The 22,990-nt window shown below is 41.1% G+C and overlaps 1 protein-coding gene across 5 annotated transcripts in view; it reads left to right on the top strand.

Annotated features, from left to right (window-relative positions):
* The first annotated feature begins 1,695 nt into the window (after positions 1-1,695).
* SLC30A5 (solute carrier family 30 member 5) overlaps positions 1,696-22,990 on the top strand; it is a 174,109-nt gene continuing 152,814 nt past the window's right edge. For 4 of the 5 annotated variants that reach the window (XR_012778941.1, XR_012778940.1, XM_075526530.1 and 1 more), the window contains exons 1-12: positions 1,696-1,977; positions 2,249-2,371; positions 4,254-4,320; positions 5,657-5,742; positions 7,165-7,252; positions 15,819-15,906; positions 17,176-17,252; positions 18,459-18,629; positions 19,254-19,542; positions 19,910-20,118; positions 21,213-21,370; positions 22,000-22,129. Coding sequence is in view for 3 of the 5 variants with exons in the window: in XM_075526530.1 (XP_075382645.1) it covers positions 1,904-1,977; positions 2,249-2,371; positions 4,254-4,320; positions 5,657-5,742; positions 7,165-7,252; positions 15,819-15,906; positions 17,176-17,252; positions 18,459-18,629; positions 19,254-19,542; positions 19,910-20,118; positions 21,213-21,370; positions 22,000-22,129 (1,560 nt within the window). In the remaining 2 variants the exon portion in view is untranslated. Of the gene's footprint in view, positions 1,978-2,247; positions 2,372-3,976; positions 4,101-4,253; positions 4,321-5,656; positions 5,743-7,164; positions 7,253-15,818; positions 15,907-17,175; positions 17,253-18,458; positions 18,630-19,253; positions 19,543-19,909; positions 20,119-21,212; positions 21,371-21,999; positions 22,130-22,990 lie in introns of those variants that run through there. The other variant, XM_075526532.1, reaches the window with a different exon arrangement.

Raw genomic sequence — 22,990 nt, forward strand, 5'->3', positions numbered from 1 at the left:
ACCTAGTGAAGGACGTGCAGCAAGGGTCTTGAGAAAAATTAAAAGACTGAAGGTATCTTTGGTGGAAGTGCTTACAGGCTTGGAGCCATCAGCAAGGAAATCCTCTCCTGCTGCTTGATCCTGACAGTGGTCAGGACAATAAGGCTTTGCACATAATAATACGAAACAATACAAAATAGGCAGGCTTGCATAAAAAAAACCGCAATTCCACAATCTCTCTCTCCTTCCAACGGAAACAAGTTGCAAGGCTCTATATAGACCGATTCCTGCCAGCACAGTGCCCTTTGCAAATGAAAGTTACTGGTAGGTATCATTTAATTAGTGACAAGGGCTGCAGTATACTGCTGCTATCAGGCGGTACGATACAGCCCCATTTTCAGGGCACCGGGAACTCTTCACAGCTGCTGAGCCCTGGCGAAGCCTTACTCTACAGCACTGTGTATGCAACTACCTTAAGGCAGGCTGCAGGTATCATGGACGACCTTAAGGACAAACATGCTTCCTTTACAGCACAGTAAAAGTAAAGGAGAAAACCCAAGTACGGGTTGGGACAGCAAGTCACAAAAAATGTGTGGCAAGTCCCCCTGTAGTATACATGCAGTGTATTTTATCATTTTTAAATCTCAAGTTTCACTCGCACTCTGTTCGCCTGTGCCCAGGCAATCCTCGGCTTCCCTCCTGTCCTGGTTTCAGCTGGGATAGAGTTAATTTTCTTTACAGTGGCTGGTATGGGGCTATGTTTTGGATTTGTGCTGAAAACAGTGTTGATAATACAGAGATGTTTTAGTTGTAGCTGCACTGGTCAAGGACTTTTCAGCTTCCCGTGCTCTGCCAGGTGCAGAAGTTGGGAAGGGGCACAGCCGGGACAGCTGACCCAAACTGGCCACAGGGCTATTCCATACCATATGACGTCATGCTCAGTATAGAAACTGGGGGAAGAAGAAGGAAGGGGGGGACATTCGGAGTGATGGTGTTTGTCCTCCCAAATAACCGTTATGTGTGCTGGAGCCCTGCTTTCCTGGAGATGGCTGAACACCTGCCTGCCCATGGGAAGGAGTGAATGAATTCCTTGCTTTGCTTTGCTTGCGTGCGCGGCTTCTGCTTTCCCTGTTAAACTGTCTTTATCGCAGCCCATGAGTTCTCACTTTTACCCTTCTGATTCTCCCCCCCATCCCACTGTGGGGGAGCAAGCGAGCGGCTGTGTGGCGATTAGTTGCCGTCTGGGCTTAAACCACGACACCTCCCCAGCGCAACACTGCCCGGCACACAGCACCACGTACCAGCCGCCGCAGCCCACTACGGTTCTCTACGAAACAACACCGTGCAAAATCACGAAGTTGCTTTGCACATCGGACACCCCACACAGGCACACGGCAGGGCACACAGGGCACGGCGCCACCCGCAGCCGAAGACCGACCACCCGCCGCGGGCACCGCAGACTGCAAATGGCGGACGCCGCCACGGGGCCGCGGCCACGGCCACGGCTAGCCACGCCCATGGCCACGGCTAGCCACGCCCACGGCCACGGCTAGCCACGCCCACAGCGGAGGGACCGCCCCCTTCCCACCCCTCCCCGCGCCCCGCCAGCCTTTCCGGCGCCTGCGGACGTGCCTGGCCCTGCCCCCTGCCCCCTCGCTAGGCGCCTGCGCACTGCGCTCGGCGCATGCGCGCTGTCCGGCGGGCGGCCTGCGCTCCCGGTCCCGGTCCCGGTCCCGGTCCCGGTCCCGGTCCCGGTCCCGGTCCCGGTCCCGGTCCCGTCCCCCTCCCCCTCGCACAGCGCCGGCCGGCCGGCCGCGGAGGATGCGGTGCCCCCACTGCGGGGGAGGCGGGCCGCGCCGCGCCTGAGTGCTCACTCCCCTTCCCTCGCAGGGGCGCGGGGCCGCGCCCGCTCCCCCGCCCCGGCATGGAGGAGAAGTACAGCGGGCAGGCCTTGGCCGGCGGCGGCGTGCTGGGGCCCGTGGATGTGCCCAGCGCCCGGTAACGGCGGCGGGGGGGGAGCGGCCGCTCCGCTGGGTGAGGGGGGCATCGGGCGAGCCCCGCCGAGGGGGGGCTGCCCGTCGCCGTCCCTCCGTCTGGGGAGGAGCGGGCATCGCCCTTCAGCCTTGCGGGCGCGGCGGGAGCCGGCGGCCTCCTCCGCGTGAGGCGCAGGGCCGCCGGGGAGGGGGAGAGACCGGCGGCGGGGCCTGGGCCCGGACGGCGGCGGCGTGTGCGTGGTCGCAGGTGCAAACTGCCCTCCCTCCTTTTGCAGGCTGACTCGATACATCGTGCTGCTGTGCTTCACCAAGTTTTTGAAGGCCGTGGGGCTGTTTGAATCCTACGATCTTCTGAAGGCAGTCCACCTCGTGCAGTTTATCTTTATAGTGCAGCTGGGGTGAGTGTGCAGGGGGAGAAACCTTGTCCGCCACCATTACGTCACGCTTTGTCTACGGTGTTCTTTGTCAGCATCAAGCTTATACCCTGCATTATGTTGTTATAGATTAATTGAGGAGAAGGCATAGGAGTAGTGGATCCAGGAAATACTCTGTACATAGCAGTGTTTTTCCTTCATATCTCTGCTCACTATGATTTCAGAATCATAGAATATCTCAAGTTGGAAGGGGACCCATAAGGATCATCAAGTCCAACTCCCTGCAGGACTACCCAGAACTAAACCATATGACTAAGAGCATTGTCCAGACACTCCTTCAGTTCTGACAGGCTTGGTGCTGTGACCACTTCCCTGGGGAGCCTGTTCCAGTGACTGACCACCCTCTCGGTGAAGAACCTTTTCCTAATGCCCAATCTGGACTTCCCCTGATGCAGCTTCATTCCATCTCCTCGTGTCCTATCACTGGTCACCAGAGAGGAGATCAGCACCTTCCCCTTCACTGCCCCTGTGAGGAAGTTGTAGGCTGTGATGAGGTCACTCCTCAGCCTTCTCTTCTCCAGGCTGAACAAACCAAGTGACCTCAGCTGCTCCTCCTAAGTCTTACTCTCAACAGTTTTCACCATCTTGGTCGCCCTCCTCTGGACACACTCTAAGAGTCTGATGTCCTCCTTATATTGAGGCGCCCAGAACTGCACACAGCACTCGAGGTGGGGCTGCACCAGTGCAGTGTAGAGTGGGACAGTCACCTCCCTCGACCAGCCGGCTATGCTGTGCTTGATGCACCCCAGGACACGGCTGGCCCTTTTGGCTGCCAGGGCACACTGTTGCCTCATATTCACCTTACCATCAACCCAAACCCCCAGATCTCTTTCTCCAGGGCTGCTCTCCAGCCTCTCGTCCCCCAATTTGTACATATAACCAGGATTATTCCATCTCAGGTCGAGAATCTGGCACTTGCTCTTGTTACATTTCATATGGTTGGTGATTGCCCAGCTGTGTAGTCTATCCACATCTCTGTAAGGCCTCTCTACTCTCGAGAAACTTCAGTGTTTTTGCTACTTCAAAATTGATCGTAGTGTGGCAGTACTGATCATAGGAAACTCAGGCATGTCCAAATTTTCGTAAGAAGGGTGTAGAAAACAAGCTTGCTTCCTTGTAAGTTGTATTCCTGTAGTTCTTGTGAGCTTCAACTGCTATTTTTCCCTGATTGAGAGCTAAAGTGTGGAAACTGGTAGCAAATACACAGAAACAACCTTTGCAGACACAATCCTCCTTCGTATCTACCTGATACAATGTGGAAGAGCATTTCTGTAATAAACTTGGCAGAGTTGGAACATTTGGAACCTCATTTTTTCCTTTTATTTCAAATTCGTTTACATTTCTGGGCTTCTCATGTTCCCAAGCGCCATAGTCTTCTTCCCGATCACTTAATCTTAATCCTGTTTGAGGAAGATGCATGCTGTTTCTTACCATTTCTAACAAGACTGTGTATTCGACATTCCATATGTGAATAAGCCTTTGGGTGTATGTATCATGCTAATAAAAAACATAGTATTATTTCTCCTCAAAACTTCTGAGATCAGTTATTTTGATTTTTGTAAATCACAGGTAGACTTCTCATTAGCCATTCTCTGAAGAACTTGCATTTAAAGTTGACCAGAACCGAAGTTCACTTGTCACCACCTTTGTACTGGTATCTGACACGTGTAATGCAGCAGGGAAAATAAAACCAGTGAGTGTGGTCAGTGTGGCCCTTTAATGAAAAATGTAGAGGAAGCCATTTTGTAAACTGAACCTGATATGAGAGACCTAGTTATTTAGAGCTGGTTTGAATAAAAAGATGACTGCTAATACACTAACAGAAAAAACTTTCTCCTTTTAACAGGTCCGCATTTTTTATGGTTTTGTTTCAAAAACCATTTTCTTCTGGAAAAGTGGTAACCAAGCGTCAGGTGGGTTGATGTATGGAACAGTGATTCACATTTTTGTAGATAGTCTTGACAGCATGGCTCTTGCCAAAAGTGAAAGTGCAACTAAGGTTACTCCACTTGGAAGATATGGTTGCAATTTCCAGAAGTGTGTAACTAACTTTGTGTCTACTGCACTGTAAAAAACAATCATCATTTTTAGCTTTTGTCAGCTCCTTTTGAGAGTATCATGAAAAGATTGCTCCTCGGCTCCAGACAAGTATCTATTTTGAGGATTGGATTTTCAAATAGTGCTTAGTCTGCTTAGCTGACTTCGACAGTTTAGAAGGGCGATTTCTGGACTGCCAGAATGTTGAAGTGCTCCAGTCATGTCCTGCACGCCAAAAGAGTGCTTTCTGCGTGGTGTGTTGTGATGAGGGGCTGGTCTAACTGCTCTTCAGGCCTGTGTCGAGTTCCCGGTACCCTGAGAAGTTAGAGTAGGGCCAGGTTGGAACCTCCTGTTTTGTAAGAAACAAATTTTCTTTGCATGCTCCGTGTTCATCTTGGTTTTATGTAATTGTGTGTGCAAAAACTTGATCCATGCACAGTGTTATAAGCGTATGTGCTAAGTAGAGAGAATCTGAAGGATAGCCTCAGAACTCTTCCAAATGTCAAGTGCTTTCATGATTAGACACGTATGGCAGAATTTTGAAGTGTGAACAGGAATAAATTGCATCTTTGATTTGTGTTCAGAAAAATCTGTCCATTTATGGTTTCACTATTGCTAAAAATTTTAAAATTCTTTGTTTTGAAGATGTGATATGTGTCATAGGGACTTTGTCTCACTTAATGTATTTCCAAAATGAATTACCTTTCTTCAAAAATTTGCATTTAAAGTTAATAATGTGTTGAATAGCTGAATTATAACCTGCTTCCTGGAGAAAAAAATTAACATGTGCATAAACATTTGTAGACTTAAGGTCTTAGTCTCTTTATCTTGGATGTTTTATCTAGTTCTATATATGTTTATCAGATACATACAATAGATTACAAAATAAACAGCTGCTTTGACAGGTAAATGGACTTGATTTTTTTCAGCCTTTTTTTCATGCTTTTTGTTAGAGAGATCCTAGACTATACTATAGAACCTAGTACTGTGGTAGAAAAGAAATAAGGAATTCTGTTTCATAATATGTCCAAACAAACCTTAGTTGCCTGGCAAAGTAGGTAAAAAGATAATCATACTCTAAATTTTGCAGAACTTGCAAAGCATGTGTTTTTGCCTCTATTTGTACAGCTACTGTGCTAAAAGAATGCTAATAATGGGGTGTTTATTTTGAAACTGTGGAGAAAATGGTAATGAAATACCTTTCCTTTGTAGTGGATCAAAATTTGTAAGCATGCTGTTGTGGGATGTATCATTTCACTCTTGTGGTTTTTTGGCCTTACTCTTTGTGGACCACTGAGGTAAATATATATTTACTGTAAAGATTGTTTTCTCTTTTTAAGCTAATTTTTGTCATCTTTCCCTGTGTTGCTCCTTTGTTTTTTGTTTTCTGTCCATGATGCCCATGATGCCAGCCTCTTGCTTTATTTTTTGAAATTTTAAATGAATCTTTATGCGTTTTCCTGTGAACTCTGTTGTGCTTGGGAAAAAATACGTAAAATTTTCTGTAGAACTTGTAATTTTCTTCATTCATTCTTTGACAAGATGTCAGTGAAATTCTTGATAGTGCTTAAACTATTGATGTGAGTGATACAACAAGATCACTGACTGTTTTACTGACTGTAGTTTTCATTGTTTCCCTAGTCCCATTTATGTAACCCCAATTGTTCATTTAACTGTTTGAAGTCCATGGCTTGACAGCTAGTGATAGCAGCTTGTATTCCTGTGCCAGGTGACTAGAATCAATTTCTGCATTTGTTGCAGGGCACTGCTGTATCTGGTCATATGCCAGTGCTGTGTTGGAATTGGGTAGCATTAGTGCATATACTCCACATAAAATCACCTGTGCTGTTTGTTAGCAGTACCGAGTAACTATAAAAGAATAACATTAGACTTCCAAAAATTAAGGTTAATGTATGAGAAAACGTCTTTCATTAGGGAGAGGAAGGTAAAGCCTTAAATTATACCTTTTATGAAGTTGAAGTTTTATGCTCTACACAGGAGAAGGCATAACTGAGCATAATAGTATTTCTTTAAGAAGTACTATAGTGCCTTTCTGGTTAGCAGTCTTCCCAAACAGAACCAGTAACATGGGCCCTAGCAGGTTGCAATACTATGCAGAGAATGACAGACGCATTTCGTAGACTTGACAGCATGTATTAGTTTCATGTTCTGCTCTGGAAAGCTGTCGATATAGCTTGTTAATTGGCCTTTGCTATCTGAAGGAGATAGTGTGCAAGTTAGAATTTCTTATTTTCAGCAATTAAGAGGTCCTGAGTTTGCATAAACTACTAGACCATCAAGACCTCAATAAACAGGATGTAATAAAACAGAACAGGACCTCTTTTTTCTGGGAGCCAGAAACTTTGGTTTAGAGGAGGTATTGTAATGGGAATAATAATTCCATCTTGAGCAAGTTAGTATCTTCTTGTATTACTGTAATAAAGTACAATTTAAAGTAATCTATAAATGAACAATTTTAATCTGTTCCTTGAGTTAGGAAGTTCTTTGGTGATATGTCTAGCTGTCCACAGCTAGATCTATTGCTGGTGAAAGCAAATAGATCTGCATTTATCCTTTTGAATTGTTTAAACTTGCTGTTGACATCACAGGATAAATCTTTGACTGCTGTGTCATTGAATTTTAGCTGAAATAATATATATCAAGCTTGTGAGGTAAACTCCTTGTAAGTGGACATAAGTGTTTATTTCACTTTTTTGTAGGACATTGTTGCTGTTTGAGCACAGTGACGTGGTTGTGCTATCACTCCTTAGTGTCTTGTTCACAAGCTCAGGTGGAGGACCAGCAAAGGTATTTAAAAATTTGTTTTACCACATGTAGAAAGTACTGAATACTATAAATTCAAGAACTTCTTTACCCGAAACAACAGTGTTTCGGGCCTATGTTCATAGAAACTATGCTTTTTTTAGTTTAATTAGTGGTGAAATGATAAGATGTACTGCTTGAAATAATAAATACGACATTAAGAGAGAAACAGTGGGTGAAGCTGTTGGAGATCCATAGCAGATAATCTGAGAATTTTTTCTTTCTGTAGGTGGAAAGGAACCTTGAGAATTATTTTGTACTTCAGCATTCTTTGTAATGGGATTTTGGGTTCAAACTGACGGAGACGTATGTTCACGTAGTGGTCACGGCCTTTAGGCACGGAAGTCCAGCAATACAGTCTCCAGATCCTTGCCTAGCCTCGTCAGTGTGAAACAAAATTCGTGGAGACTACCCTTTAAAATCCAAATCTCCCAACAGGTGAATTGGAGTTTCAGAGTGTTCCCGAAATAAAACTCAATAGCAACAGAGTTACTATTAAGCAGGCATCCTTTATTACAGCACTGGGCAGCACTGGGGATCGCTCCACCATAAGTGCTCCGACAAACAAGCAAGATCACAGAGGTTATATGTTGCAAAATATACATATTCATAAGATTAATTTATATAAACATGAGATTTCTTGGAACTCATTAATATATGTAAATGTCCCTGATGCATGTGTACTTAAGTCCTTAGGTGGTCGTTAGGGATCCTCTGGTTGTCGTTGGAGGAAGTCAGTAGTCTTCATCACTCTGACCGCTGACTGAACTTTGTCTTTACACATGCTCAGTCCATCTTTGTCTTGCTCATACCCTCCTTGCATATCCAAAATCAGGTGGTTCTTGTGTAGTTTCTCCTTATCAGCCCTTTCCAGGGACACAGGGCCTGAAGAATTCCTTTTTATCTATCTACATTGCAGCTATCTCAGCTAACCAAGGATTTAACACAGGCAAAGCATTCTTACTCTAATGATTAGGTCAAATAAAGAATGCTCGTTAGCAATTCTACTATCTAAGCTTCCTTACTTAAGGCCAACAATACTGGCAAGCTAGGCCAAATTGTCTGCAAAAGGGAAAGTAAAAGGAAACATTGAGCAACCAAGATATTTACAACATTTCTTTTTGTCTTTGGGGATTTTAGCTCTTTTCATTCCCCCCTTTTCTTTAAACTTTGTAAATTCTTTTACAAAGGTTCTAAATTAAAAGTTCTAGCATTGTCAAATTCACAGGTATGATTCCCCATGGGATAGGTAGGCCTGCAGATTGAGGAATTGGGAGGCAAGCAGTTACGCTTGTCAAATTTACCAAATCCTTGAATGAGCTCTAACATTAAATTGTTAGCATACACACTAGTAAACAAGCGCATAGCAGCATCAGTAAAACTACTTTCGGGTCAGTCTTACGGACGTTGGTCCCATAGGCTGAGATTTCCATGGTCCAGTAGGTGCTTTCTTAATTCTCGAATAGTGGATCCACGCAGCGTGCTTCTCAAGCTTAACTGCAGTGTAGGTTGTGAGCAGAACTTGAAAAGGGCCACTCCATTTCTCTTCAAGAGGATCACCTGAAATATTGTTAACATAAACCAAATCCCCAGGTTTAAACAAGTGCACTGGAGAATCTAAACCCCACGCTCTGGTAGATACTACTAATTTATTTACTATTAAATATTGCTGTAAGCTAATTTCCCTTGCTTGGGTGAGATCTTGCCCTCGATATCTGGTTTGAAATGGTCTCCCATATAAAATCTCAAAGGGACACAATTTCTCTTTAGTCTTTGGTTTAGTTTGAAGTCTCAATAATGCAATTGGGAGGGCCTGATCCCATCTCAAGTTGGTTTCCTGACAAATTTTGCTCAATTGTGTTTTTATCATGTGGTTCATTTCCTCTACCTGTCCACTTGCTTGTGGGCGGTAGGCTGTATGCAATTTCCAATTAATTTCTAAAAACTTACTAGCTTGCTGAGCTACCTGTGACACGAAGTGTGGCCCTCTGTCAGAGGAGATCACTTCTGGCACTCCAAACCTCTCTTAAACTTCTGTTACTTCTCGGGCTTTAGTTCTGCAAGGGAAAGCTTCAGGCCATCCAGAGTAGGTATCGGTTAACACTAACAGATACCTATACCCCCCCTTTTCTAGGGAGCTCCGAAAAGTCTATTTGCCAATTTTGATCTGGAACATTTCTTTTGCCTATGCTTCCAAATTTTACATGATTTTCTACCTTTGGGTTATTTTTCAAACATGTCTCGCACCTATCAACCACACTTTTCACAGTTTGAAACAAATTTCTAGCCACTGTCTGCTTAGTGAGAGAGTTATACAGAGCTTCAGTTCCCCAGTGAGTTTTATCATGTTCAGTCTTTGTCAGTCCCCACAATAGTCTAAAGGGAATTATTATCCTGTTATCTTTTAACACTGCCCATCCTGATAGGCCAATTTTAGCCCCTAAGTCAGTAATTAACTTCTGATCCTTTTCATCGTATTCAGCTGATTCAGGTAGTGGCAAAGATTTTTCAGGAATTAAACTTAGTATCTCACCTTGTTCTGCTGCTTGCCTTGCTTCATAATCAGCCAACTTATTTCCCACTTCCCTGTCAGTGTTACCTTTCTGATGTACTTTGAAGTGCATAATCGCCACTGCTGACGGAAGTTGCACAGCCTCTAAAAGTCGCAGTATTATATCAGCATGTTTTATACCTTTCCCTTGAGCGGTTAAGAGTCCTCGCTCCTTCCAAATTGCTCCGTGAGCGTGCACTATGCCAAAGGCATATTTTGAATCTGTCCATATATTCACGCGCAATCCTTTGGCAAGCTCTGGTGCTCTCACTAAGGCAACTATTTCGGCTCGTTGTGCAGATGTGCCTTTAGGGAGTGACTTTGCTTCCACCACCTGATCTGTGGTGGTCACAGCATATCCTGCCATTCGAACTCCATTCTTTACAAAACTACTCCCATCGGTATACCAAGCGTGGTCAGCTTCTTCCAGTGGCTCATCCTTCAGGTCAGGCCTACTTGCATATACGGTCTCAATGGTTTCTATACAATCATGTACAACAGTCTTCATTTCCTGCTTCTTACTTAGAAAAGAAGCGGGGTTAATAACAGCAGGTGTAACGATGTCGATATCGTCCTGTTCCATCAGGACTGCTTGATACTTCAGAAACCTTGATGGTGACAGCCAATGTCCTCCTTTTTGTTCCAAAACAGAAGTTACAGCATGGGAAGTATGCACAACCATCTTTTGTCCCAAAGTAAATTTTTGAGCTTCTTGAATGATCAAAACAACAGCGGCAACTGCCCGAAGGCATCCCGGCCATCCTTTACTTGCCTCATCCAATTGTTTGGAAAAATATGCTACTGCTCGTTTATAAGGACCCAGCCTCTGGGCTAGAATTCCCAAAGCTACTCCTTGTCTCTCATATGAGAACAACCAGAAGGGCTTTGTTATGTCTGGCAGGCCCAAAGCTGGAGCTCTCATTAATTCCAATTTCAATTCTTTGAACGCCCTCTTGGCTTCATCAGTCCATGTTAACTGACTATTTTTCAACAGTTCGTACAAGGGTTTAACTAAAAGTCCATAATTATAAATCCATAATCGACACCAACCTGTCATTCCCAGAAAGGTTCGCAGCTCTTTTACTGTGGTCGGTTCTGGGGTCCTGCAGATGGCTTCTTTTCGGTCATTCCCGAGCTGTCTCTGTCCTTTAGAAATCACAAATCCCAAGTAGATTACTTCTTTTTTCAAGATCTGGACTTTATGCAACGATACTCGATAACCACTTAGTCCAAGAAAATTTAACAAACTCACAGTCCATTCCTTACATTCTTCTTCTTTTTCTGTAGCTATCAGAATATCATCCACATATTGCAAAAGGGTACCATTTCCTGGAGGCCTTTCCCAGACCTCTAATTCTTTAGCCAATTGATTTCCAAAAACTGTGGGGCTATTCTTAAATCCTTGAGGTAACACTGTCCGGGTTAGTTGGGTTTTCCGTCCTGAATCAGGGTTTTCCCACTCAAAGGCAAAAAGTTGCGGCTTTCAGGGGCCAAGGTGAGGCAAAAGAATGCATCTTTCAGATCTAGTACTGTGAACCATTCATAGGTTTCTTTTAAACTGGTCAATAAAGTGTATGGGTTTGCCACTACCGGGTGCAAATCTTCAACTATCCAATTTGTTGCCTGTAGGTCTTGTACCAGTCGGTAGGTTTTGCCATCAGGCTTTTTGACAGGCAGAATGGGAGTGTTGTACTCTGAAGAGCATTCAGTCAATAATCCGAATTTTATAAATTCTTCTATAATACGTTTCACTCCTCGTCTATCTTCCAATTTCAAAGGATATTGTTTCACCCTAATGGGTCGTGCTCCTTCTTTGAGTTTAACAACAACCAATTCCGCATTTTTAGCTTTTCCAGGTATTCCCGAGGCCCATACTCCTGGGTATACCTGGTCTTTTATTTCCTGCATAATTTCTTCTTCTCCAACTTGGGGTTCAGTGAGAGCCAAACTTAAAATTTCAATGTGGTTTTCTTCTAGTATTTTAAATTCGATTTCCCCATCTTTAAATCTTATTTCAGCATTCAATTGTTCTAATAAGTCCCTTCCCAAAAGTGGTCTAGGAGCTTCAGGCAAGTAGGGGAATTTATGAATCCCTACACTTTTTCCAATTTTAAATTTCAATGGTCTTAGAAAGAAAGCCCTCTCAACCTGCCCTGTTGCTCCCACAATGTTAACAGTTTGTTTACTCACGGGCAATAAAGTCTGATTTAATACAGAAAATGTGGCACCTGTATCTATTAAAAATTCTACAGGTTTTTCTTCTTTCCCTAGCTGAATTTTTACCAAGGGTTCTGCTAGGGAAGATTCCCCTGGTCCCCATCAATTTTCTTCCATGTTGGCTACCATCACCGATTTGCCCAGTCTCGGGCAATCTTTTTTCCAGTGCCCCAGTTGTTTACAATAGGCGCACTGATCTTTCAAGAGGGGTTGATTTCCTCTGTTCCCTCTAAGTGGGGCACTTGCACCACTTCTCATAACTCCTCTCCCCTCATTGGTGTTGCTCCGAGGGGGTATCTGACCTTCTACGGTGCGCAAAGCAGCTACTGTAGGATTAGCAATTGTTTTACCCATTTGTTTTTCCTTTTGACTACCTCTATTCCGATACACTTGCCAAGCAGTTTCCAATAACCTTTCCAAGTCCCTTGCATCTGCCCCTTGCACTTTCTGTAATTTCCTTCTAATATCATCAACCGACTGTCCTAAAACCAGAAATATTAGTTACTGATTTTGGGACAGCATTTCTTATTCCGTACACAATCCATTCCCTGTACCGCACTAGTAAATCCCTGGTTCCCATCTGGTTAGGGTCCCAGCCAGGATTGGTCCACTGTTCCCGGCAGAGTCCCAGCCAGCACCAGAGCCTGTACCTGAGCTCTAGCTGCTCTCATTCACTGTTCCCGGCAGAGTCCCAGCCAGCACCAGAGCCTGTAAACACTGCATCCACATCCTATAACCTTTCATTCTGCGAACCAACTTTCAAACATCTCTGTCCAATGCTACATGCTGAACAACACCTTTTCAATATCTCATTTTGCTTATTTCTCTCCTTTTCTATCGCCAAGACCACAGGGTCCTGGGGTGCCAAATTAATTCCACACTCTTTCTGCTACTCAGGGTGATTCCGCAGAGTGAAAAACCTATCTGCATAAACCACCTCATCTCATTTTCCTTCTTGCTGCAAAAATAACATGAGTTGCAACAAAGTGTTATATTTCAAAGTTCCCTTCAAAAGGCCTTTTTTCTCCATTATCTAACTTATATAAAAGCCACCACTGATTACAGTATTTTATCAAGGTTTTACGATTCACACTCCCTCCAGGTGGTTCCCCAATAGCTTTCCAGTGAGTCATAATGCAGCCCAAAGGACTCTTTTTCAAAATTCCACCTTGCTGGTTCCCCATTCTAAATTTATATAACACAAGGACAAAAACAAAAACTGGAACACAAACACTTACACATAACAACTACTATCCCTAGATAGTAAATGTCAACACAGAGTAATCACAGATTTTCAAATACGCGTATGCCAGACATATACGTATATCACATACGCATATGTAAATCAAAATCAGATACAAATGCACAAACAAACAACCGTACTAACCAATACAAATCATGCAGCGTACCAACCAAACAGCCAGTACGAATTGTACATGCAATTTGTATGCCACCCGGCGAGGTTCTCACGAACTGCGACTTATGAGTGGCTTCAAATGACCAGTCCCAAAACTCAAAAAGAATGCCTTTCTTACCAGTGGTCCTTGTCTATCCCCGCATGGATCCACTGAATCGGGGAGTCCCTCCAGAGAAGTCTCCGGGGCCAGCCAAGGGAGTCTCCGACTCAGGGGCTCCTGCAGCCGGACAGAGGGGGTCCCATCTGGGTCGCCAAAGCTGAAACAAAATTCGTGGAGACTACCCTGTAAAATCCAAATCTCCCAACAGGTGAATTGGAGTTTCAGAGTGTTCCCGAAATAAAACTCAATAGCAACGGAGTTACTATTAAGCAGGCATCCTTTATTGCAGCACTGGGGATCGCTCCGACAAACAAGCAAGATCACAGAGGTTATATGTTGCAAAATATACATATTCATAAGATTAATTTATATAAACATGAGATTTCTTGGAACTCATTAATATATGTAAATGTCCCTGACGCATGTGTACTTAAGTCCTTAGGTGGTCGTTAGGGATCCTCTGGTGGTCGTTGGAGGAAGTCAGTAGTCTTCATCACTCTGACCGCTGACTGAACTTTGTCTTTACACATGCTCGGTCCATCTTTGTCTTGCTCATACCCTCCTTGCATATCCAAAATCAGGTGGTTCTTGTGTAGTTTCTCCTTATCAGCCCCTTCCAGGGACACAGGGCCTGAAGAATTCCTTTTTATCTATCTACATTGCAACTATCTCAGCTAACCAAGGATTTAACACAGGCAAAGCATTCTTACCCTAATGATTAGGTCAAATAAAGAATGCTTGTTAGCAATTCTACTATCTAAGCTTCCTTACTTAAGGCCAACAATACTGGCAAGCTAGGCCAAATTGTCTGCGAAAGGGAAAGTAAAAGGAAACATTGAGCAACCAAGATATTTACAACATTTCTTTTTGACTTTGGGGATTTTAGCTCTTTTCAAGTGTCTGTAGCTTTCCCCATACTTCATTTTTTCTGCCAAAAAGTTCTCTTAAGTACTTCAATGTCTGCATGAGCCTATATGTGCTGAATACTTGGGCCCAGTCTTTCACTTAATCAGAGATCTATACTTGAAACATCCTTTGAGTCCCATTACACGCAGTTGTGCAGGGTGTTCTCTACCTGTGCCTAATCAGCCCTAAATGGAATGAGCCCATCCCAGCACCTAGCAGTCTTGGCCACTTCCCCTCAAAAACAGTGATAGTTGGAGGAAGATGCCTTATGATGTCATATACCAGAGGCTAGAGTACTTGCTGTGTAAGAGAAAGTCTGGCTTTGATGCTGCCTCAGGCTGGGAGTTTTAAAATCTCAGTCTCATAACTGCTGCTGGTGTCCCCTAATCACTTTTAGGCTGGCCTTAGAGTGAATAGCACAGTCATCTGCTCTGACACTCTGCCCCCACCCTCCTCAAATTGAGATGCTTAGGGCATCCAGCATGAAGCTCTTCAACTAGAAGACAAGTTTTTTCTCCAGCCATCCACCCAAAGGGTAAACGTAGAGCTTCAGAGAGATTCTTTGTCAATCTGTACCTTAGTGGACCACACTTGGCAGTTAAGCTGCATGTCTAAGGCAGTAGAAACAAGGGAGCAATAACCCTGTCCTCTGAATGTTTCAGCTTTATGAAGTGAACTGTGGCAAAGAGAAGTCAGCTGACTTTCTGAAACAAAAATGTGATAGCTGTATTTGGCTTCAGAATATGAATTAAATAGTAGTTTTTAGCTGTAGAGCTCAGTGTTTTGCCAAGATGATGAGTACCAAAATTGCATTGTTTTAAGTCAGGGTGGTGAAAGCTCTGGGAGCTGAGATTTCATAGTTACCTCTGTTCCTTCCTCACGAAAGCACTGCAGAGCTCTGCTTTCTCAGAGCCTTTGGACAGTGCTTCAGCCTTTATGTCCCATAAGACAAAATACTACAATTTGTCCACTAGATCTTGTTTATAGCTCCTTGATGCTACAAAATATTAAATCATCAGGCTTAAGTAGCTCTGCATTCTGGCAGGTGGAAATACACCGTGAAGAAGGAAGCAATCACACTTGAAGTTCATAAGATACAGGCTTCTGGCTTGTTACAGTGGTGATTTACCCTGAGTTATGTGGTAAATCTGAAAAACGGAATAAATATAAAATCATATTGTCAGGGTCACTTTTTAAAAAAAATGGGTTTTTTCCTCATGTTTTTCTTACCAAACTAAAATACGCTTACATTGTTCAGGAAGGGGGGAGAGAGGGGGCTGATTTCCTGGATTTTTTTAACATCAATCTGTTACAGAATATTATAAAAATATTTTGGGCTTTTTGTTTTGTTTTTTTACAGACAAGAGGTGCTGCATTTTTCATCATAGGTGTTATCTGCTTACTACTTTTTGATAATGACGACCTCATGGCTAAAATAGCAGAACATCGTATCCTTCCTTGCTATGTCTAAGAGCAAGTGCCTGTTACTACTGGAGCAGAGAGAATGTGAAGTTGAATGCACTGAATTAAATATGCTTGCTTTTTTTTTAGAAGAATCTTAGCTTTCAAGAATATTACAGCGTAAGATTTTACTTTCACATCTAAATACTAATATTTACAGCTGAATGAATGGCATTGCTTACTTTGTTGATAACTTAAAACACAGCTATAGATTTTAAGTTGTAGTTAAAGGCTCCCTGCCCATTTGTACATATCAGGCCACTTAGGATTGCTAGAAGCTTTTTTGATCAGCTCTCATTTTTTTTTTTTAGAAATTCTAGACATAATGGCTGGAGCCTAAGTGTGTGCAGTAAATGGTTGACAGCCTGGCTGTTAGTCTTTTGGGTGTATCCAAAAAGATTGTTTCGTGCTTTTGCAAACGTGGTAATCTCAGTTCATCTGCTAAGCTGAAAAGTGATGTGAAATAGCCTGCAGTAGCTCCAATGACAATGGACTTCAAACTGCAAGTGGAAGCTAGCTAATGTTCTTTCAAAGACACTGAGTTAATTGGAAGTGATTTTGAAGTCAGTTTTCAACAGGTCTTCTCATCATAGTGAAGTGTACTGGCAAAAAGCGGTACATCTGAGGATGGGCAGTAAAAACAAACAAGGTGAAAGTAAACTTGCTCAAAGAAGGATGAAAACATGGAATTACAGATGCAAATGGTATATTCAGGAATAGTATTGATTAATCTACTGAGTTTTCAGTGAGTAAATTCATTGTTGAAGTGCCCTCTAGTAGTTTTCCCAAAAGCTATCATTATTTTAATTTTTGCTGGATTGTGCTTGTCAATTACTCTTTGTTTTCTAAAGTTTAAATATTTAGAAACTGGACAGATATAGGTCATACTTTAGACACCTCACTGTTGTAGTGCTTTTAGTGAAAATCAATCTAATTTTTAATGCTGTTGAGTATATTTTTTGAAGTCTGGTTGCCAAAATTAACATAAATCCTGTATCATGACTACTGTGCAGTATTTAACAGTGCCTATGTTCTCATGTTTTAAAATACTCTTTTTTTTTTTTCTTCCAAATACTTTTAACTATTTATTTTCTGTGGAAATATTTTCATCTTTCCTAAATTTTAAGGATCTGACGAACCTTAAATCTCAGTTTGCTTACTTCTGCTTCCCGTGGTCTTCTGCTACATCTACCTGTTCTTTGGTTTAAAAAAAAAAAATCAAATGAAACTCTTCCTTAATTTTTTTTTTTATTTAGCTGAGGGGCATCATGACAGTGCTCTTACCCATGTTCTGTATACAATCATTGCTTTCCTGGGTGTTGCGGATCACAAGGTAAAGAACTTGTATTTTAGTAGGTTAATACTTATCTAAGTTTTGTAGGTAAGAATTTCGCCAGCTCTGAGCTAATCCAAGCCTAAATCAACAGCAAAAAGTTCACCATCCCCACCCCATATCAGAACTGAACTAGTACTGTAATCTTTCCATCTTGATTGAGTGTGAATAGCTTCAATACAGCAGGCCAAACCATACAATATTCAACTTGTATAGCTGATAAGGACTTTGCTGTAATGCATAACCTAAAAAGTCTCATCAAAATTATCATGAAGTACTCCATGTCATCAGTGTTCTGGATATTCATAATGCTTTGCATGCAGTATGTTTCTTGCTTACTTTTGGGGGTCTCTGTTTTGTTGCTGCTTCTTTATCTTTCCCCAGTTGTTCCTTTACATTAGATGCTTGTATTTGAGGACACAGATTCTGGTACTTCTCAGTAGTATAGTCCCATTATAATGGGTAGCATGCATAACTGAGTTTCAAAATCTTACTGTATGGGATTGACCTGGCTGATTGAATTGTTCTGTTAGCTTAGTCTTGTTGCTAAAGTGACTGCACTGAGGACTAAAACAGGAAAAAAAATATATGGAGCAGCTGAGAAAGTATTAATATAAAAATAAATCAGATGTTAGAGAGACCGGTTAACTGTGTGCAAAGCAAGTGTGATCTAAGGGAGATGAGATGCTGTGTGTGTATCTTGTGGTTCATTTATAGAACAATTTTGTTGAAAGATTGTTCTGTTGAAAGAAAATATTGTGAAGAAATACAGTATGGTGCAATTAAAGGTAAGTGAATGAAAAGGTTATGAAAGGATTAGAGGCCACGGTGACATGACACTTTTGGGTTTATGTATACTTTCAACACTTTTTTAATAATAGAAGATGGGAAACCCTGTTTTGTGTGGTTTTTCTTTTTCCTCCTATGCTGTTTGCTACCAATTCACTGCTGTTGTATGCTAATTAACACTATTGAGAGTTCTAAACTTCAAGTCATATGAGGCTGTTGTGAATAGTGCTGAGGTACAACCATGCATGCTATATTACTGTTTCTAACTAGAGTAACAATTAGAGGAAATATCCTGTCTTTGGCTTTTCTGGTAAGTTAAGGAAAGCATATTAGTCTTTTTTCATGTGAGAGTCACTTTGTTTGGAGTGAGGTATTTGGCTCTCAAGAGATGCTAAGGGGATCCCTCTATGTTTCCAGGGAGGAGTACTGCTTCTGGTACTGGCATTGTGCTGTAAAGTTGGTTTTCACATGGCTTCCCGAAAACTGTCTGTAGATGTAGGTGGAGCCAAGCGTCTTCAAGCTTTGTCTCATCTTGTTTCCGTCCTTCTGTTGTGCCCATGGGTCATTGTTCTCTCTCTGACAACAGAGGTAAGATAGCAGGTATAAAAATAAATCATTTTTTGTAATGCTTCTGCTTGTGAAGTGCAATTTAAATCTTTCCTTTAAAGTATCTTTGAAATTACCAAAGTTGCCATTTTTATTTTTCTAGTAAGCGCTGTTTGAAATTTTTCCTTAACATTTTCATGTATATCTGCATGATACCTTAATTTCCTCTTTTGTGTGATAACTTTATTTCATCTTTCTGGCTCAGGTATTATATCCTGGATTCATATACTAACATTGCACAAGTATTAACAACTGTATAAATACAGGTCTCTCTTATTCCTCAGGAGTAGATATTGTAATTTAAAGATGTGTTTGTTATGCCTGCATGCTTAGGGAGAGTAGACCATTGCAAACATGGCATTGCATATGGCATTGCTTTTAAACACATGGAATTATTTAAAATAAGGTACTGTAGTGCGTACTAGATACATGTATCTTTCTATAGCTGGAATGTTGGGTTCATATGATAAATTGAAAGTATAGAAGTATTTATGTTCTGATGGATAGCTGAAAACATTTGTAATGAAAGTGAACTAGGTTTAATGCTGTGTATACAATCACGTCTAATGGTGAACAATCCTGTTTGAAATGTACTTTTTGTTGCAGAGTAAAGTAGAGTCTTGGTCTTCTCTCATCATGCCTTTCATAACAGTCATCTTCTTTGTTGTGATCCTGGATTTCTACGTGGAGTCCATATGCTCTGTCAAGATGGAAGCTTCCACATGTGCTCGATACGGGTCCTTTCTTATTTTCATTAGTGCACTACTTTTTGGCAACTTTTGGACACATCCAATAACAGACCAGCTTCGAGCTATGAACAAGCCACCACACCATGAAAGCACAGAGCATGTTCTTTCTGGAGGGGTGGTAGTGAGTGCTGTCTTCTTCATTTTATGTACGTATTTGTATTTATCTTTTAACAAATCTATTGTCTGTGTGACTGGGAAGCCAATCAGAAAATGGATGTGTGCAGAATTCTTTTGGATGAGCTTTTATGGATTCTTTTGAATAAAAAGGGCCTGTAACTTTGTGCTCCTTTACTGTCTGTCTACAAAAAAATGAATGTTATAGATCTGTTCTGTTGTGGAAGTGATGATCTAATCTTACATAGCAATGAAATCTAATGATAACCCTCAAGATGAAGTTGACAATCAGTTTGCTGCCTGCAAATATAATGTAAGCTTTGATTGCTGATAAAACACATTATAAAATAGCTGTGAAGCTTAGAAACAGCAACAAAAACTTCAATACTTTCCTTGCAGCTGCCAATATCCTGTCCTCCCCCTCCAGGAAAGGGCAGAAGGGTACCCTTATTGGCTATTCCCCTGAAGGCACTCCTCTCTATAACTTCATGGGTGATGCATTACAGCAGAGCTCACAGTCGTTACCCAGGTTTATTAAGGAGTCACTGAAACAAATCCTTGAGGAGTATGATTCTAGGCAGATCTTCTATTTCTTGTGCCTAAATCTGGTAAGTGCATGTTTTGGGGTTTTTTTCTTCAAACCAAATCATAGTAGTACGTAGTACAGTAAGAAGAGTTATTCTTTAAAAGGTTCCCATGATTGATTGTTTTTAAAGTGACCCTTGATAGAGTAGTTTCATTAGATGGAATGTGAAAATAGAAGATTCTTGTGCTAATCTTACAGTAAGTGGCAGGTCACTTTGATTTGTTGTCACAGTGTGGCGCTGGTTCTATGTGTAATTATTATACCAGTAAGTAAATACTTATCTGATGGTACATTTAAGATCGAGGTATCTCAATGTTACCAGCAGATAAGCTGAAACTAATAAGGCCTTCAAGAATGGGGACAACAAAATAGCGAGTGTGGGATTGAGTAGTGTCATTTTGGAGTAGACTGGTTTTATTTCTAGCTTCTCTGTTTCTCGAATAGGAAAGGGTCATGCTATAAGCAAGACTGATAGAACCTCATTTGCAGAGGTCTCTCTTCATTCTTTGGCAATTATTCAAGAAAATGGGAGAAACTGGAAGTATCCATGATAACTTTAAGGAATTCCATTATGGAATATGAAAGATGGGAAAGAATTTTTATAGGCAGACCAGTTAATAACAGTAAATCGTACAGGGAAAATGTGTATATTAAAAATGTTTCCTCATGTACCCTTCTCAAAACTAATTCACAAGATTCAAACAGTAATTAATTGGTGAAGAAATTTTTTACAGAACAGATACATAGACAGCATTGCTTTTAGACTAATGTTAGGTCAGGTCTGAGTTGTTACATTGTTTACTGGCAAAATGCTTAAAACTTCGTCTGCACGATGTTAGTTTAAAATTATAAATGAAGACTTAAATCTACTCCTGTAGAAGGGTTGTTTTCTTAGGTCTAAGACTTTTGGGAAGATTCAAAAATATCTCTTCATAGACTTGCAATGTATCTCTTGCTTTTGTTTCATTGGAGGAGAGAGAAAATGGTCTAGAAATACTTTGAACAATACCTTTGAAACCTATCAAGTGTCCTATGAAAAGAGTTTCCTGCTAGCTACCAAGACATTAAATTACAAGTTAATGTTCAAGGAAAAATTCAAACTCTCTGTCGTTTTAGGCTTTCACTTTTGTGGAGCTTTTTTATGGAGTATGGACCAATAGCCTTGGTCTTATTTCTGATGGATTTCACATGCTTTTTGATTGCTCTGCGTTAGTGATGGGGCTTTTTGCAGCTCTGATGACACGATGGAAAGCAACTCGCATATTTTCCTACGGGTATGTATATTAGGTTCTTTAAGGACTATCTGAAAACTGTTCTACTTGCCTGTTTTCAAAATGCCTTGCTCTAAAGATATGTTCGGGATGTTTTAATGGTGCATGCTTCTGTGGGTTTTTTGCTATGTCTCTTTTCTGTTCCATTTGTGTTCATGCTATTCCCCTCTTACCCCAGCAAAAAAGTGTCTGAAATGTAATTTTCATTTATCTCTACAAATAAAACTTTATCACTGTGAATATTATGTAGAAATTGCCTCAGTCTATATGTGTATGTATATCAAACAAAAATATATGTTGAAAGTCAGTGTTTATATGAGGATTTCAGTTGTGCTGACATGATCAAAATGTGTATGGTTAAATTGCACAGCAGTTTAGCAATTTGAAGCTCTGAATGTGCAGTATATATAAAAAAGTACTTACATTATTATAGCTTTATACTGTTGGTGTTTGGACACTTGCAAACTGGCTACCTCTTGGTCAGAAATAAATAACTCAGAAATTAAGGCATGGTTTTGTGGCATTGAGGAAAAAAATCAAAGCAATCTTAATGCTGTGTTAAATGTATTATAACTTTATTATAACTTTGAAATTTGTTCTTCACTCTCAAAAGTACATATGTTTGCTTTCAGGTATGGACGTGTAGAAATTCTCTCTGGATTTATTAACGGCCTCTTTCTGATGGTAATTGCTTTCTTTGTCTTCATGGAATCGGTGGCCAGACTGGTGGATCCTCCAGACATAGATACAAATATGCTAACTGTAAGTTTTGTCATTCTGTTTTAATGTTGTTTGGAGGTAATGGTTCATTTATGTTTGTCATAATTAAAAAAAAAAAGAAGTTGAGACTAAAGCTGTATACACAAGAGATCTAAACTGTGCCTTGACTTAACATATTCTAATTTTAAAATCCAAACTAAATCTAGTTTTAAAATGCTAAAATATATAGGGATGAATATAATTTAATTATAACATTTAAATTTATTTTTTTTCTAAGATGTTACAGCTCTAATCTTTTTAGATGGTGGTCTTTCTATAATAAAAGATCCTAAGCAAATAATCTGTACAAGACTAAATTTGGTTCTGCTGTTATGTATACCAATGTCAATTATTACGGAAAAGATTTTGTATTAATCTCTGAGAAACCTCAAAAATCAGCGAGAATTCATAACATTATGCTGAGTGTGTTACTATGGCATAAACAATCATGAAGCTCTGTGTAGCTAATCTTAACTACACCTGTGTCTCTCTACCTTCCACAGCCTCATTATGGGCTCCCCACTTAAATTTTCAAGCTTCCATCCCTTTCTTTCAAATGCAGTAGTTCATTTTATTCAAACTATTTTTTTTTATTATGGAGTTCTGCAAATCCAAGCCTTCATTTATCATATTTCCAGCTTCACTTGTTTTCTCTCATACACACACACACGAATTGTGCTGTCCTGTTCTCTTCAGTAACGAAGAGAAAGATTTTTATGTAGGCATTGCTGGAATTGCTGGAATCGTGGCCTGATTTTTATTTTTTTTCTTCTTAATCTTCAATATTTGCTCCATTTTTACTACTGATTTTGTTTCTTGGGAGTGGGAGGGGTTACCCCCCCTACATGAGCACAGTCTGCATAG

This window comes from Mycteria americana, chromosome Z, assembly GCF_035582795.1.
Source record: "Mycteria americana isolate JAX WOST 10 ecotype Jacksonville Zoo and Gardens chromosome Z, USCA_MyAme_1.0, whole genome shotgun sequence".
Classification (NCBI taxonomy): Eukaryota; Metazoa; Chordata; class Aves; order Ciconiiformes; family Ciconiidae; genus Mycteria; species Mycteria americana.